Source organism: Neomonachus schauinslandi, chromosome X (genome assembly GCF_002201575.2).
Source record: "Neomonachus schauinslandi chromosome X, ASM220157v2, whole genome shotgun sequence".
Classification (NCBI taxonomy): Eukaryota; Metazoa; Chordata; class Mammalia; order Carnivora; family Phocidae; genus Neomonachus; species Neomonachus schauinslandi.
The window spans coordinates 94,086,723-94,103,615 of NC_058419.1; the positions used below are offsets into that span (position 1 = coordinate 94,086,723).

At 43.1% G+C, this 16,893-nt stretch overlaps 1 protein-coding gene across 1 annotated transcript in view; it reads right to left on the minus strand.

Annotated features, from left to right (window-relative positions):
* Positions 1-16,516, minus strand: part of LANCL3 (LanC like 3) — a 90,667-nt gene extending 74,151 nt beyond the window's left edge. The window contains exon 1 of the mRNA XM_021681610.1: positions 15,944-16,516. Coding sequence (XP_021537285.1) covers positions 15,944-16,516 — 573 coding nt within the window. The remainder of the gene's footprint in view (positions 1-15,943) is intronic.
* Positions 16,517-16,893: the final 377 nt, after the last annotated feature.

Consider the following 16,893-nt stretch of genomic DNA (forward strand, 5'->3'; position numbering starts at 1 on the left):
GGGGGGGGGGGGGGGGGGGGGGGGGGGGGGGGGGGGGGGTGAGAGTGAGCAACTAATTCAGTCCCGAATCTCCAGGACAGATTTCGAGGCTCTGCCAACTCCCTCAAGGGTTCTCTCCATAAACTGCAACTATTATCTGCCATTTGGTTAACATTTATCGGTATATTTAGTGAATGGGGAATTTTGTTTAACACTAATAGTACCAGCAGCCCAGGGCAGCAGAAAGATCACGACCTTGGAGAAGAACATGAGTTCTAGACTAGATTCAGTCCCTTATCAACTGGGAGCTGTAAGTCCCATAGGTAAACTCTAATTATATCTGTCTCTTTCCAACTGGTTAGTTCCTATCAAAAGTATTGTGCTTGGAAATGTTATCTTTACCCTACTTATCAACCCTAATATCCTTGGGAAAGTTACTTAACCTCTCTGCAATGTTTTCTATTTTCTATTCTGAAAATGGAAGTAGTAATAATATCTAACTTGAGATACTGTGAGGATTAAATGGGACAGTTTATGTGAAAAGTACTGAGCAGACTTAATGTTCTATGTAATTATTAGTTACCATTGGTTGCAATAACTCGGAAGCATTTTAGGATCTTGGAGCATCTTAGAGCCACTGCCATGAAAAAAAATGTTATTCCTGCTCTGCTTTAGGTAAGTGGTTCAGCCAGTCTTTACTGTACTGTAATCATCTTTTCACTTTTAATTATTTTAACTAGGTTCTCTCCTCTCCTTCTGGGGTAGAAGCTTAAATGTAGCTCTGATCCTCATTTTCCTCGATACTTTAACAAGGAAGGCACATGAAATTGAACCAGATGAAGATTTTAATTGACACAAAGCTGTTCGACCATTCAAACTAATAAAATATCATTACATCCTAATTTAGTATGACTTCTAAGGATATAAAGGATAGGGCGCCTGGGTGGCTCAGATGGTTAAGCGTCTGCCTTCGACTCAGGTCATGATCTCAGGGTCCTGGGATCGAGTCCCGCATTGGGCTCCCTGCTCCTTGGGAGCCTGCTTCTCCCTCTGCCTTTCTCTCTCGCTCTCTCATGAATAAAAAAAAAAAAAAAAAAGGACATAAAGGATATATCAAGCCGTATTTTTGATGAGGAAGAATTTGTTGACAAACTTTACCTATAAATGACCACATTATTTCATTACTAGGTAACATTCCATAAATATTCTCTCAGAACATTTTTGAATCACTGAGCAGGAACAGCATAAATGTGAAGAATAGAACAGAATATGGAGAAGTCACAGCTAAAAAGCACAAGAAAGTTTAATTTAAAAAAAGTTATTTTCTTGGTATTCATATTTCTCAAAAAAATACATGTGTGTAGCTTAAAAAAGGAAGAGTTCCTTAAAATATCAGACTCCTGGGGCGCCTGGGTGGCTCAGTCGTTAAGCGTCTGCCTTCGGCTCAGGTCATGATCCCAGGGTCCTGGGATCGAGCCCCGCATCGGGCTCCCTGCTCAGCGGGAAGCCTGCTTCTCCCTCCTCCACTCCTCCTGCTTGTGTTCCCTCTCTCGCTGTGTCTCTCTCTGTCAAATAAATAAATAAAATCTTTAAAAAAAAATATATATCAGACTCCTGCCTCGCACCCCTCTCCATCCACATTCTGTTCCTCTGAGACAAAAACTTAAAACACTTGTCTGTATTTTTGCTACTTATCTTCATATTTCTTCTTATACAGCTATAACCTGGCTTTTCCATTTTAGGTGCTATTAATCTCCTAACATGGAAGATGAAGACTCAGCTCTTATTACCTCTCCATACATACATTCCCTTTCTCAAACACCCTAGTTATATTACATCTTTTACCAAAACAGTATTTGGTTAAATCAATACTCAGTGAAACGGGGTACAATGATTACCATTTCCTTTCTCCTAGTTTATCCTACCTCAGAGTTAATAATTGCTTGTTTTTATGTTGTTTGGTTTTCTGTCTGTAATAAATGCACGCCCAAACTTTCCAACTGACCTACAAAACTCCCCTAGGTATATCCAAACACATCAGGTAAGCTTTCTTTTTTTTTTTTTTTCCTCTTGGCAACATCCCAGCTGTAGCTCTGCTTCAGTACTCACTGGCTGCCTTCAAGGCTGGATACCCAGCTGTCATTTGGGGCTGTCTTTACCATCACTCTGGAAGTTTCCTATCATTTCACCTGCACCGTGGCTCCAGATTTTGAGATTCCCACATTTTCCTATTTCTTGGTTCAGTCCCCCTTTACAATGGACCAATATTTTATATATATAGATATCTATTTTTTTTTACCAGTTATAAAGTTGTTGCAGTGTTCCAGATGGTGGCTGGTTTATTTACAACCTCTAAGTTCTTTTAACACATGCCTTGTGAGGCTAGATTATTTCTAACACTTTTGAAAGAAAAAAGAATGTTTTGAAAGAAAAAAAATGTTTTGATTTTTCTTTTCAGACTTTGCAAGGTTATTTCTTTCTTACTCTTACACTTGATCATTTTGGTTGCTATAGAATTCTGGTTGATAAGTAATTTTCTCTTTGAATTTTGGAGGCCTCAGTCCATTGTCTTGTAGCTTCCTAAATTGCTATTCAAAGCCCAATGCTAATCCTTCTATGGAACCAGTCTTGCTTTTCTCCTTGGAAGCCTTTACAATCTCTTTATTCTTTTTCCATCCAACATGTTGGTGGGCCCCTGAAATCTGACAACTCAAGTCTTGCACCTGTGAAAAATACTTTTGAGTCCTTTTTGTCATCTTTCCTTTTCATTTACTTTGTTCTTGTTTATTGGGACTGACTACTAGACGGAGGTTGGACTTTTTCTAATTAGTCTATTCTCTTTTTATCAATCTCATTGTCTGTTGGCTGAACTTTCAGGGACATTTCCTCGATTTAATATTCTAATCCTTCTACTGAATTATTTTTACTTCTGCCATGGTATTTTTAATTCCGAAGAGTTCTTTCTGTCCTCTGAATATTGCTTTCAATAACATCCTGCCTTTATTTCATACATGTGATCTCTTTCCTTCTGGCAATATTAATTATAGATTTGGGCACTCAGGAAGTTTTCTTCTGCTCCCAATATTAACTGTTTACCCCAAGTTTGGCTTTCCTATATGTTGTGATCACTGTCTTTCACATCAGATGTTTTCTTCAAATGTCTTCTGACAGGTCCTATTTAAGAGTCTCAACCTAAAAAGCTCATTGGGAACCTGAGGTGGGGAAGAGTGCTAGCCAATTGGTGGCATTGACTATAGGGTGACAAGGCAGTGTAACTGCTTTGTCATTGGGAGGGGATACACCTACAAATGTCAGTATTTGTGGTTATTTTTGTTGAATCTATATGACAACCACAGACCGTCCTTCAGCCTGCCCACTCTTGGTGGGTGAGTGTGACTGCTAGTGTGCTGGGGGCTGAGTTGAGAGGCTAGGCGTGTAATATGGTGGGGGGGGGGGTCTCACCATTCAACATGTAATGTTGCTATTTTCTGTGAAGTACCTCATCTCTGCCCTTGACTGTGACCTGGGCCTCAAAGCTCAGAGCTTCTCTAATTCAGTCTGTCAAGAAAGTGATTATCAAGGCTTCTACTAAGGTCTGGAGGGCCCCCAAACACAAACCGGGTGTACCTACCCGATCCCCTCGATCCTCTCCACTGAGTCTGTGAATCCACTTCCCCCCAACCATGTCCATATGTTTTACTTCTAACAACCCTTGCCTGCAGCCTTCTTCCAGGGCCCAACTTTTAGGCTGCAAGAGCCACAGTGGACACATGCCAACAGAGTGGACATACCTGTGAAGATGATAGCCCACACCCCCAGCTATAGTGAATCACTGGTGCGAGAGTGTGCCCCTAGTCAGGACAAACCCTGTGATATAATTTACACTCCAGAGGTCCCCTAACAGGATGAGACAGAGCTGGGACTCAGCCTAAATCTCACCTTTGCTTGGCTTCCTGCACTTTGCTCTTGCCCCCACTCCTCCCATACTGGTTTCTCCTAGAAGCACTTTTTTTTTTTTAAAGATTTTATTTATTTATTTGAGAGAGAGAATGAGAGAGAGAGCACATGAGAGGGGGGAGGGTCAGAGGGAGAAGCAGAGAAGCAGGCTCCTCGCTGAGCAGGGAGCCCGATGTGGGACTCGATCCCGGGACTCCAGGATCATGACCTGAGCCGAAGGCAGTCGCTTAACCAACTGAGCCACCCAGGCGCCCCTAGAAGCACTTTTTTTAAAAAAATAATTTATTTCTTCGAGAGAGAGAGAGAGAGAATGAGCAGGGGGGAGGGGCAGAGAGAGAGAGAGAGAGAGAAGCAGACTCCCCGCTGAGTAGGGAGCCCGATGCGGGGCTCCATCCAGGACCCTGGGATCATGACCTGAGCCAAAGGCAGATGCTTCACCGACTGAGCCATGCAGGCGCCCCTTAGAAGCACTTTCTTAATGAAGCACTTCCACATCAATCTACAGCCCAGACTCAGCTTTTGGAGAACTAGCCTAAGACCATCATCTAGTTGCGTGGGTTTGGGAAAGGATCTAGATGTCTAATCATTCTATCAAACTTGCAACTAGTTCTTCTGTTTTCAGACCTGACTCAAGTCCCCACACTAGCATGGGTTTTGAGAACCTCCCATTCCTGAACGTTTGTAGTGTTCCAGGAAGTCGTGGCTTCTGGAAGTTTGCGACAATTGTAGAACACTCTCCTGTACTGCCATTTTTATTCAATTTTAAGTTACACTTCAGTGACACCTTCAGCTTCATAGTGTCTATTCTTCCCAATGTCTTAGGTACAACTCACTCTCCTCTTAGCAGTGTAAACGTTAGTAGAAAAACATGCAGAAGTCTGACCCGACTTAAAGCTCTAGAAGTGAAGCAGTGGTATAGGGTTAAACAACTTTACCAGCTGTGTGATGACAGGGAAGTTACTGAACCTCTGAGTCATATAATAGGTCATATAATATGCTTATCACAGTGCCTGTCATACAGTAAGTCCTGTCCTTTGAGTTATTTTCCGCTGGTAATAACGAGTTTGTGGTACTATCACACTATGCCTTCACCTAGTTCTCACCATTTCTGAGATGTTTGCTCAATGTTAAGGGAATAGTCTAATGCAGTGGTTCTAAAAATGTAGTCTCCAAATGAGCAGCAGCATCCGGAAGTTGTTAATAGTGCAAAGTCTCAGGCCCCACTCCAGACCTACAGAATCAGAAACTCTAGGGATGGAGCCCAGCCATGTGTGTTATAACAAGCCCTTTAAGGGATTCTAATGTGTGCTCACATGTGAGAAATACTGACCTAAGGCCACAGATCAGAGACAAATAGAACAGACCCCCATAAAGATGAAGGCCAAGACCTAGAGCCAGTTAGTGTGGTATTGAAGACTGTAGGCAGAACTAATGAATATACATAACCACTCAATGATTAGTGATAGGAGGAAGTCACAATTATACTTTTATTATTAGAGCAATGTAAATATTTAAGATCATGATATAAATGAATATAAACAGGAGTTAGGAGCTAAAGAGTAAAATGTTGATTTAAGTTTGTAGAATTGACAGTGAGCCTATATTACATAGTCTTGAAACGCAAATAGAAAAGTGCATTAATGCAAGAAAAAACATAAGTTCTGGGCCCAGAAGCTTAAGAAACACTTGAAAGAATCCTTAATTGTATTAATCCTTTTCTGAAACAAGCTACCAAATATACATGATCTGGAACATTTGCTGAGGAAAACTCATTTGACGTTGTCACTTCACCAGAGATACAACTATTGAAATTCGGCTCAAATTCTGAATTAGTGCCGTGCAAGCAAATGATCTTTAGAAGCAAAGATGACAACTTAAGAGAGTTTGCTCAATCTGCCACTCAGATTCTGGGGGAACAGACCAAGAAACATTCCACCATCACTTGCATAGCAATTTCCAGTCGCTGAAAGCCAATTAGGCCATTTACTCTGAGGAGCACAAGTCAGAGACACAGGAAAGCCAATTCCTAGAATAAGTCTGCAAAGGGCCTGAAATTTTCAGAAGAGAAAAGAACAGCCCTTTTCCCAGAGAAAGCAAAGTGCAGAGGGCAGCACGCATAGGTTTGTCTTTCAGGGCTGATGACCAGCCACTCGATTTACTCTGACATACAATCTCTCTGAGCTGCTCAGCTTCATCTCCTGGGTGGCATAGCAGAGGAGGTTTCCCTCCAGCCCTTATGGCCTCTGTGTGAAGATCTCAAAGCTCTGCTGTCGTGTTCGGGGGCAGAGCAGCTCTGAATGCCACCATAGGGAACATTAGACAGACTGGCTGAATGTCCAAAAACCATACCTATATTATTTAGCCAGCACAGAGTCTTGCTTCACATTAACAATAATCATACTTAAAAACTAATAATGACTGACTTAGAGTCTTTACTCTGTGCCTAACAGACCCTCTGCTAAGCACATTACGTGCCCATTCTCACTGCATCTTCATAACACACCTACAAGGTGAGTGCTGCTTGTACTGCATTTCGCACATGAGGAAATTCAGCCTCAAAGATGCTATGAAACCTGGCTAAGGTCAACCAATGATTTTACTGGAGCCAGGATCCAATCCCAGAGCTATCGGACTCTGGAAGTTCTGCTCTTAAACACAATGTTTAATGCCTTCATTGAGAGTCCAACCTATTTCAACAGTTGCAATCTGTGATGCACGTGCAATTCTCTTTGCCTCACAAGGAAAGAAAATTTCAAATAGTAAGGTTATGTTATTGAAATGTGCATGAGGATAATACTTCCTTTCTGGTTGAGCACTGGATCTCTTCAGCCTTAGATAGCTGTATAGTCTGTTAGGAATGTGGCTCCCTCCTAAAGTCATTGTATAAGTGGAGATTCAGCTGGTCCCCACAGTGAGTGCTTTGAGATTGGTGATGTTTTGGTTGCCATGGACACCAGATTTCAACACACCACTGAGCACGGGAAATCCATTCCATGCAAAGCAATGGAGCCAGCAGATGGGCACAGTGACAGCTAACTGCACATAGTGCTATGACCAATATTTGTTTTGCCACCTCTAATTTAGATGATGTTCTCACCCATCAAGTCTGTAAGACTGCCTCTCATCTGAGAAACAGCTTCTTTATGGGCCAGGTAGCAACACTCACACTTCAATGTGTCAAAGTCATTCGTTTGTCTGGGTTGTTGGATGGGTAAAGCTATTCAGAAAAGAAAACCTGATCTTAAACAAAACACTTCCTTGTTCAGCTTGCAAAAAAATGGATCAAATGACTTCTTGAAAATTTAACTTGTCCAAGTGGCTAGCACCCCAAAAGTAATGAGTCTGTTAACTTGGTGCGTTTCCCTAGTAACTCAATCCATAAAGAAAATAATTAGGCAAAGGTAAGTGGTACTTATATATAAATAATTCATGGAAACATGTTTTTCTTTGGGACAAACCAAACATCCAAGGCATTGTACTTAATGAATATAGGTCAGAGATCAATCAGCGAAAGTCAATCATGAAGAAAAACACTTACGTGACCACACCACAGATTGTTGGTCAGTTTACCAAGAGACCATCACCATGTGGGGATATTAAAGGACCTCCCTACCACATGGAGGAAATCTACTGTGCGTTTTGTAGGGGCCAGTCACATGACAAACATCACTCATTAAATTAACCGACAAAAATGAAAACAGCCAAGTTAATAAAAAATTAATACAACCTATCATTTTCACATTCAGAGGTCAATAAATACAGTGAAATTCCATTAAAACAACCTCTTATAGAACACTGGGAGGTTAAATTATTGGCAAAAAAATTCAATCCATTTAAAAGAATTTTTACTATGCACGTTTCCCCCCAATTTATCCCATAATAAGAAAAATTACAAGCCATGTTCTCACCAAATAATTACAATGCAAACAATAAGCTTAGGTTTTAGTGGAATGTATTTATTAGATGAAAAGGTATAAATAAATTCTAAGGAAATCTGCATTACTGAGGTTTGTAAAATCATTGTATCGTAAAAAAGAAAAAGGAAAAGGTCTAAGCATTTTCCATTTAAATTAATTTAGAATGGGGGCAGCACTACTTTATGTCACACAAGTAAATTTAATTAAATGATCCTAAAATGGGAGTGGTTCCTTGAACATCAAGATCATGTTTTCTATCTGATCTGGAAATGTAATAAAGTGTCTCTTCTATTATTATGAACTAATTTAAAACTGCTGGAACTTGGACTATTTGGGCCTTTAAAGAAATTCTAAAAAAAAAAAAAAAAAAAAAACACAAAAACACAACCCCTTGTATATATAGTGCAAAATTGTATTTATCAGGAAGAAAAAAAAGGAATCCATGCATTCATTCACAGATTGTTAAGAGAGTTCTTAAACCTGTAAGGAGATGTGCCTGCTTAGCAGGGAGTCTGCTTCTCCCTCTCCCTCTGCCTGCTGCTCCCCCTACTTGTGCTCTGTCAAATAAATAAAATCTTTAAAATGAAGTAGAAAATCTAAACAGACCAATAAGGAGTAAGGAGATGGAATCAGTAATCAAAAATCTCCCATCAAAGACAGACCAGGACCAACTGGTTCTGAAGAATTCTACCAAGCAATTAAAAAAGAATGTCAATCCTCTCAAATTCCTCCAAAAAATTGAAAAGGAGGGGATACTTCCAACTCATTTTATGAGGCCAGCATTACCCTGACACCAAAGCCAGATAAAGGCACTACAGGCCAATACCCCTAATGACTAAAGATGCAAACATTTGCAACAAAATACTAGCAAACCAAATTCAACAACACATTAAAGGATCATACAACATGACCAAATGGGATTCATCTCTGTGATGCAAGAATGATTCAACATATGCTAATAAATGTGATACAGCACATTAATAGAAGGAAAGACAAAAAAAAATCATAGGATTATCTTGAGACATGCAGAAAAAGTATTTGACAAAATTCAGCACCCAATTATGATAAAAACTCTCAACAAATTGGGTATAGAAAGAACATACCTCAACATGATCAAGGCCACTTAAGAGAAGACCACAGCTAACATCATACTCAATGATAAAAGGTTGAATGCTTTTCCTCTAAGATCAGGAACAAGACACAGGGGTGCTCACACTCACCATGCCTAGTCAACATAGTACTAGAAAAAATACTAAAAGACATGAAACCACAAAAGACCCTGAATAGCCAAAGCAATCCTAAGGGAGAACAACACAGTTCGAGGCATCACACGTCCTGATTTTGAACTATATTACAAAGCTATAGTAATCAAAACAGTATGGTACTAGCATAAAAACATAGACCAATGAAAGAAAATCAAGAGCCCAGAAATAAATCCACACATATATGGTCAACTAGTATCTGACATGGGAGCCAAGACTACTCAATGGAGACAAGATAGTTTCTTCAGTAAGTGGTGCTAGAAAAACTGAATAACCACATGCAGAAAAGTGAAATTGAACTCCTATCTTACACCACTCACAAAAATTAACTCAAAATGGATTAGACTTAAACATAAGACCTGAAACTGTGAAACATGAAGAAAACAATGAAAACGCTCCTTTACATTGGTCTTAGCAATGATTTTCTGGATAGGACACCAAAAGCACAAGCAACAAAAGTAGAAATTAGTAAATGGGACTACATCAAACTAAAAAGCTTCTGCACAGCAACGGGAACTATGAACAAAATGAAAAGGCAACCTATGGAATAGAAGAAAATATCTGCAAAATATATTATAAGAAGCTAATATCCAAAATGTATAAACAACTCCATACAATGCAATAGCAAAACAAACAGCTTGATTTAAAAATGGGTAGAGGAACTGTATAGACATTTTTCCAAAGAAGACATACCCATGGCCAACGGGTACATGAAAAGGTGCTTAACATCATTAACCACCAGGGAAATGCAAATCAAAACCACTATAGGATCTTACATCACCCCCTGTTAGGCGGCTATCATCAGAAAGACAAGAAATAACAAGTGTTGGTGAGGGTGTGGACAAAAGGAAACCCTTGTGCATTGTTGCTGGAAATGTAAATTGCTAGTCTGGAGGTTCCTCAAAAAAGTAAAAACAGAACTACCCTACTACAATCCAGCAATTCCACTTATAGGTATTTATCCAAAGGAAATGAAAACAGGATCTCAAAGAGATGTATGCATCCCCATGTTCATGACAACATTATTCACAACAGCCAAGGAAGTGGGAGGTCATAAGACAGACCTTGCCAAGGGGCGTCAGGAGGCAGACATTTTGGTATCCACTCAACAGCTTCTCCTTCTCCTTCCTCTTTCCTTGTCAGAACGTGCATTCAATGATCCAGGTTAAAAATGAAGGACACTAGTCTTCCCAGCCTCCCCTGAAACCAGAAGTGGCCAGTGACTACGTGCTGGACAATAAGGCAGAAGGGAAATTCTTCAAGTATAAAATGTTTTATATGATTTTTTTAAAAGATGCAAGAAAAACGCCTCAGACCCTTCCTTTCTACTTTAGTTGTATGGGAACATAATGCTTGGAATGACAGTAGCCATCCTGCAACCCTAGAGAATAGGACGCTCCTACACTGAGAACTGCAGAGAAAAAGGTTGGAAAGGGCTTGGGTTCTGATGACTTTCTCGAGTTGCTGGACCAATCTGTAATGGCCTAGCTCTACACCCCTTAGAAAGTGAGGTAATAAATGTTCCCATTATTCAGAGCACTTTTTATTGGACATTCTATGATTTGCAGCTAAAAGCATCCCCACTTACACAGCTGCCAACCACCTGCCTTAGGAATGAGCCCAAGACCCAATGAACAATCTAGCAATAGATACATATAATTACGGCAGGAAGATAGATTCCTTGTATTCGGTACGATTTTCTATATGATGTTCAGAATCACTTTGATTTTCTGTTAGTAGACACAAAAGGGAACAGCACTGATTCCATTAAGCGGCTACTGTGTGCCAAGCACTATACTAGGCACTTTATCTAAAGCGAGTCACCACAGCAACTTCCAGACCAGTCCCCTCTGGCTGGGGAAATAAAATCACATCTGTATTTCCTCAAATCTCATTTGAACAATTTAGCATTTCCTTTCATTACAAATGCAGACCACAAACCACCCAAGTACTTGTGACTTTGCCACCTATAGAAATCACAGCTAGATTCCTATCACACGGCAGTTGTTGAAGACAGCTCGAAATATCATTGACCCTCATCACTCTTTCAAAGGTACCATAATCCTTAGGCTTGCTGCAAAATCTTGTTATTTAACGTGTTAATAAAGAAACACAAATGCTACTGCATCACAATTTTTTAAACGTTTTGGTAACTGAATGTCGATATAACTGGCTTCCTTTGTAATCCTAAGTGTTTGATTTTATGCCCCTAAAAATGATATTCTAAGAGGTATCGATGGCGTCACCAGATTTACAAAGGAGTCCTTGGCACAAAAGGGGTTTAGGCCCCCTGAAACTAGTGCCCCTTGTGACTGTTCAATCTGCTGTCCATGCAGAAAACCCGGTGATCTTTTTTAAAAGTAAGTAAGATGAAGATATGACCATTTAAACCTGAAACAAGCCCCAGCTCCTGACTGACCTGGCTCTGCAGGATCTGGTTTGAGCTGGCTCAAGGCTCCTACCCGGTTGGGGGCTCTCCCATCCCTCTAGCCCTAGCTCACTCTGCACCCATTACGCAGGCAGCCTTCCATTTCTTTGAAATCTCCAAGCAGATTCCCAACTCGGGGGGCTTCAAACTTGCTGTCTCCTCTGCCTGGAATGCCTGCTCTTAAAGCAGCAGCTTCGTGCTCAGGCTTCAGTGATGAACCAGGACATCACCTCCACAGAGAAGTCTTCCTCGCTACTGTCTGCCATGCCAAGCAGCACCCCTCCCCTCTCCTATCCTGCCCCGTCCAGGTATTTCCTGTTTACTTCCTTCAGAGCACTTGCCACAACATAATTATATTGACTTCTGTTCACTACTAAGTCCTGGCATCTAGCAAGGGGCCTGGCACATGTAAAAACCTGACATTCATGGAATGAAGGAATAAACGACAGAAGTAAGTGAAAAGGAAGCTATCATTCATCCATTTCACAAGTGAGGAAATTGAGGCTCTGACATGTTAAATTATTTGTCCAAGGTCATCCAGCGGCAAAGTTATTATTTTAACCGTGGTCCCTAGGCCTCCCCTTTATCCCTCCACCATTTCTTTCTAAATTCCTTTCCCTGCTACATTTTCACCCATCTGGAAAGCAGAATGGACCCAATATAAGTTTTTATGGTGTGATTTCATAGGGCTTCAGTGCCCCATTGCTCAAGGATATCTGCTTAACAAACCATCAAAACTACTTCCCTTGAGTATTTCCAGGAGAGCCAAATTGAACAAAAATATCTTACCTGGTTAGAGTGCCTCTTCCTGTCGCTGTCTCTCTACGTACATTGACACACGTGTTTTCTCATCTCTGATTCTTATCAATGCAAACAATAAAATCAGATGGAAGGAAGACAAGTCAAAAAAGGGTAGACTAAGGAAGAAAAAATCTAAACCCCAAATTAAACGCTAGTATGGAGAAGTATATAAGGCACTTTACACCAGCTTATGTGGGCAATTCTGGCCATAGGCTTCCTAATAGCCAGCCTCAAGAGAGAAACATGTCAGTTATGTGACATATTCTGAAGATTAAAAAAAAAATCAATTTCCAGGAAGAGCACAACTATTTCTGTACTCTAAGTACTGAGAGAAATTCCCCTTGTGGGTCCTTATAATGAAAGCATGATAGGATAATCAGTATTCTCAACTACAACCTTATAAAAAAAATATATCCGGCTTCAGAGAATGGTGTCTTATAGCATACATAGCTCAACAGACAGGACTGGTATGCCAAAACCTATGCAGCACGGCATTGCCTTGCTCTTCAAAGCGTGATCCCTGGACCAGCAGCATCACCTGGGAACTTGTGAGAAATGCAGAATCTCAGGCCCAATGCCAGGCCTGCTGAATCAGTCCATATTCTATTGACAAGATCTGCAGGTGATTCCCGTGAACGTTAAGTTTAACAAGCACCAGTCTAAAGGTTAAGCTTGATCTGAGGCAAAATTTCCAAGAAAGTGGTATTCATTTATTCCGGCAACACATATTTACTGAGACCCTGGTGACAGGAAAGAGGTCCTACAATAGGGCATATTCCTACCAGTATGACACCAAAAGCACCACCATAAAGGAAAATATTGATAAATGGGTCACCATTCAAAATGAGTGGCAAAGCAAGCCATAAACAATATTTGCAATAATCCCCAAAGAAAAGGTGAGAACCTGAATATGTCCCAGGTACCATCTTAATGATGGGCATATAGCAATAAAATAAAAACTCTATACACGTATAGAGCTTACCTTCTAATTGGAAAAGACATAAACAAGTAAAATGGAACAAGGGCATCAAGTCAGGGGACAAGGTTGCAGTTTCATAGAGGGTGAACAGGGAAGGCTTCACTGAAGAGGTAGCGACCTATACAAGGTCAAAGAGCTAGCTATAAAAATAGCTAGGGGAAGAGTACTCCAAGCAAAGGGAACAGCGAGTACAAATACCCTGAGACAATAAATGCCTAAAACAGCAAGAAGGCCAGTGTGGTTGAAGCAGAATGAGCAAAAGTGGAATAGGTATGCAGGGGGGGCCAAATCATGTGGGGCCTTCTCGGCCATATTAAGGCTCTGAGCTCTGAGAAAGATGAGAAATCACTGGAGGAAAGGTAATAGGGCGCCTCTGCAGGATGCTGAGTGGGGAAATGGCATAATGAAGTGCTTTTAAGATTGGTTTCTAAGAGATAAGTGTAATGGCTTGAGAGAATCCAGCTGAGTATATTGCACTAATCCCAGTAAATGGGGATTCATTCATTCATTGATTTATTAGGTGCCAAAGCTGTGCCAAGTAGTGTGGGGAGGATCTAGAGTAGGGTGATAACTGAGGGAATTGCCAGAGGAAAGTGAATATAAATGACATTGGAAGGAAAGAAACCCAGGACACAATAACAGATTATATTTATAGAGAAATGACAGAAGTTGGCAACTCAATTTAATCAACATTTATGGATCATCTACTGAGGGCAAAGCCATATGCTGGCTAGGATGCGGGAGTGGGGATGGCGCAGAAGACTTATTTTCCCCTCATAAGGGCTTCCAGCCAGGCGTGCTTAGCCCCTGCCCTGCACTTTTCAAGCCTGAATTTCTCAGATTACTGCAGCTGAGGCTGGCACTGAGACTGGCTTATTTGCTCAGGTTAAGAGCTGTTTTTTTTTGGGGGGGGGTGGTTTAACCCTCAGAACTTGTTCTGTCTCCTGGGAGTAGGGGCCAAAGCACCTCAAATTGATTAGTATTAAAAGACAGATTTGGTTTGGCAGGAGGGCGGCAGAGAGGTCTTTTTTTTTTTTTTTTTTTTTGGCAGAGAGGTCTTAATAAATGTCTTTTTGGATCAGCGTTGCAGACTGGCCCTGGGCCACCGGTTTTGGGGCAACGAGTCCTTGAGGTCTGTTTCCACCTGTATGACCTGATGGGTCTCCCACTCTTTGCCACTCCATTCTGGAGAGAAGGCCCCAAGGCACAAAAAGGGAAAGTGGGGAAAAAAAAAACCCGAATTTGAAAATTGCCTACCACCAGACAGCAAGGTCTGAGGAGCAGATGCAAATGTAATGCAAATGATATGTAAATAGCCCCGTGGCCTTCTAAAAGGTTTTATACAACTGGAAGGGCCCTTGGGGAACTGCTAGCAGATAACAGTGACTCAGAAGCAGAGTGAACTATTTCAAGACAACTTTGTCACACAGATCTTTGCTGCCGTTCTAGCATAGTGCACAGTCTTTAGTGATGTTTTTCTCACTTGGATCAACCTCACCTTCTATAAATAAAAAAAATCAAGTCTGCCTCCGTTATCTTAGAAGTTATCTAAGTTAATTACACTTTAAAAATACTGTGTACCTTTAATTTTTCTTCAAATGCCTCTTTCACCCAAATAAAGTCATGTTCAATGTGTCACTTCCTCCCTAGAACAATATTTGGCTCCACTGGGTTATGAATGAAAATGCCTCGCTTTCAGTTCTAGTTACTATGATCCTTTGGAGGATTTTTTTCCCCCCTACTCCACAGGAACTGGCATATTCTCTTCTAATAGTCACATGCTGTATTCAAAGTGAATCCAGAAAAAAAAAAAAAACCAACCAAACCCATATGTAGTTGTGAAATCCAATTCACTTCAAGGAGCCACTGGAAAGCTATTCATTAAGAAAACCTGCCCTATTAAGTACGCTGTCGTCTAGACAATCCTATCTACGCGTTTTAGAATGAAAAATGCACATTCGATTCCAATGGGGTAAACTTCCGTCTACATTTATGCATTTAAAAGAGGACACCCCCATCAGATAGGCATTTTAAAAGAGCCCTGAGATGAACTGAATAGTAAGCAACCACAGTCAGCACATCAGACCGGCAGCTGGGCAGTAATTCTGGATTACAGACCGAGGCGCGCGCACGCGCACGGGTGGGGGGGCAGTCGCCAAAGCCATTTACCTCCACGTTAGCGATGGAAACAATGATAGTCTAACCAGCCCCCCAAACTTCCAATACTCTTAACATTCGAGGGTGCTTCAGCTTTTTGACAGGAAGGTCAAAGGAAGGGAAATCCCTTTCATTTTCGAGGAGTTTTTTTTTTTTTCTCCCTCACTTGAAAGGGCCTCCAGGAAGCTGTTGGGCAAAGAGGCATCTGGGGAGATGCCACGTTCGGTGTAAAACAAAAACAAAGCGCAAAGACGCGGAATCCCAACAAATGAGAGACTGAAAAAGAGAGGAGGGAAGACGGACAAAAACAAGAGGTGAACCTCTGGAGACTGAGGAAACGACAGCGCCAGACAGAGTAACAAAGAGAAAGAGAAGAGTCGGGGGCGCTGCTCCCGCAGCCGGGAGTCCGGAGAAGGGCCGGGCAGGCGGCGAGCGCCCCCCCGCGGCCGGGGCTGCCTCTTACCTCCTGGGCGAGTTTCTGCTTGAGCACCAGCGCGGCGCACAGGTAGCCCGCGCGGCCCACGAACAGCTCGTCCGAGCCGCACTCTAGGAAGGAGACCGGCGCGCAGACGGCGCACAGAGCCCGGAACTTGCCGAGCGGCTGCACGTAGTCGGACCGGCCCAGGGCGTGGTACACGAGCGTGGCCACGGCGTACACGCCCGCTCCCCCGAGCAAGAAGGCAGCGCGGGTGTCGGCGTCCGGCTCGCCCCACTCCTCGGCGCGGGCGCACGCGTCTATGAGGCGCTTGGCCGAGCGCAGGTAGCGCTCCCGGGCCCCGGCGAAGAGCGGGCTCTGCGAGACGTGGTAGAGCATGTAGGCCACCCCGGCCACGCCGCCGTACAGCCCGCCTTGGCAGCTGCTGGCCGCGGCCGCCGCCCCCCGGGCCTCAGCACCGCCCCCGAGCGGGGGCAGCTCCTGAAGGATGCGCTCGATGGTGGCGGTGACCAAGGGCGCCACCGCCTCCTCGCACTGGCCCGCCAGCAGACTGCCCTGGTAGTCATCGAAGCGGTTGGCGAAGCAGCGCTTGGTGTCCATGCTGCTGCCCGTGCCCCCCAATGCCGGGCCGGGGTCCGCTGGAGGGCGCGCCCTGCAGCGCCGCGCACCACCTCTCGCTCTCGGAGGCGCTCGGCTGGCGGTTGATGCGGCGGGGATGGAGCAGGGAGGCTGAGACGGGAGGTGACTAGAGGAGGCGGGCGCGAGGAAGAAGCACGGAGCGGATTGCCAAGTGGGGCACCGGGCTGCCGCGAAGCTCGCGAGTGGCCCGGGCGGGCGCGGGGGATGCGCGTCGTACGCCCCCCTCCGAGAGGCCGCGCCCTCACCGAACCCGCCCCCTCCTGCGCCGCCGCAGCTCGGCCGCCTCTCCAAGGGGCCGAGGTGATCTCCGGCAGGACCCACTCGGGGCCCGCGCCACT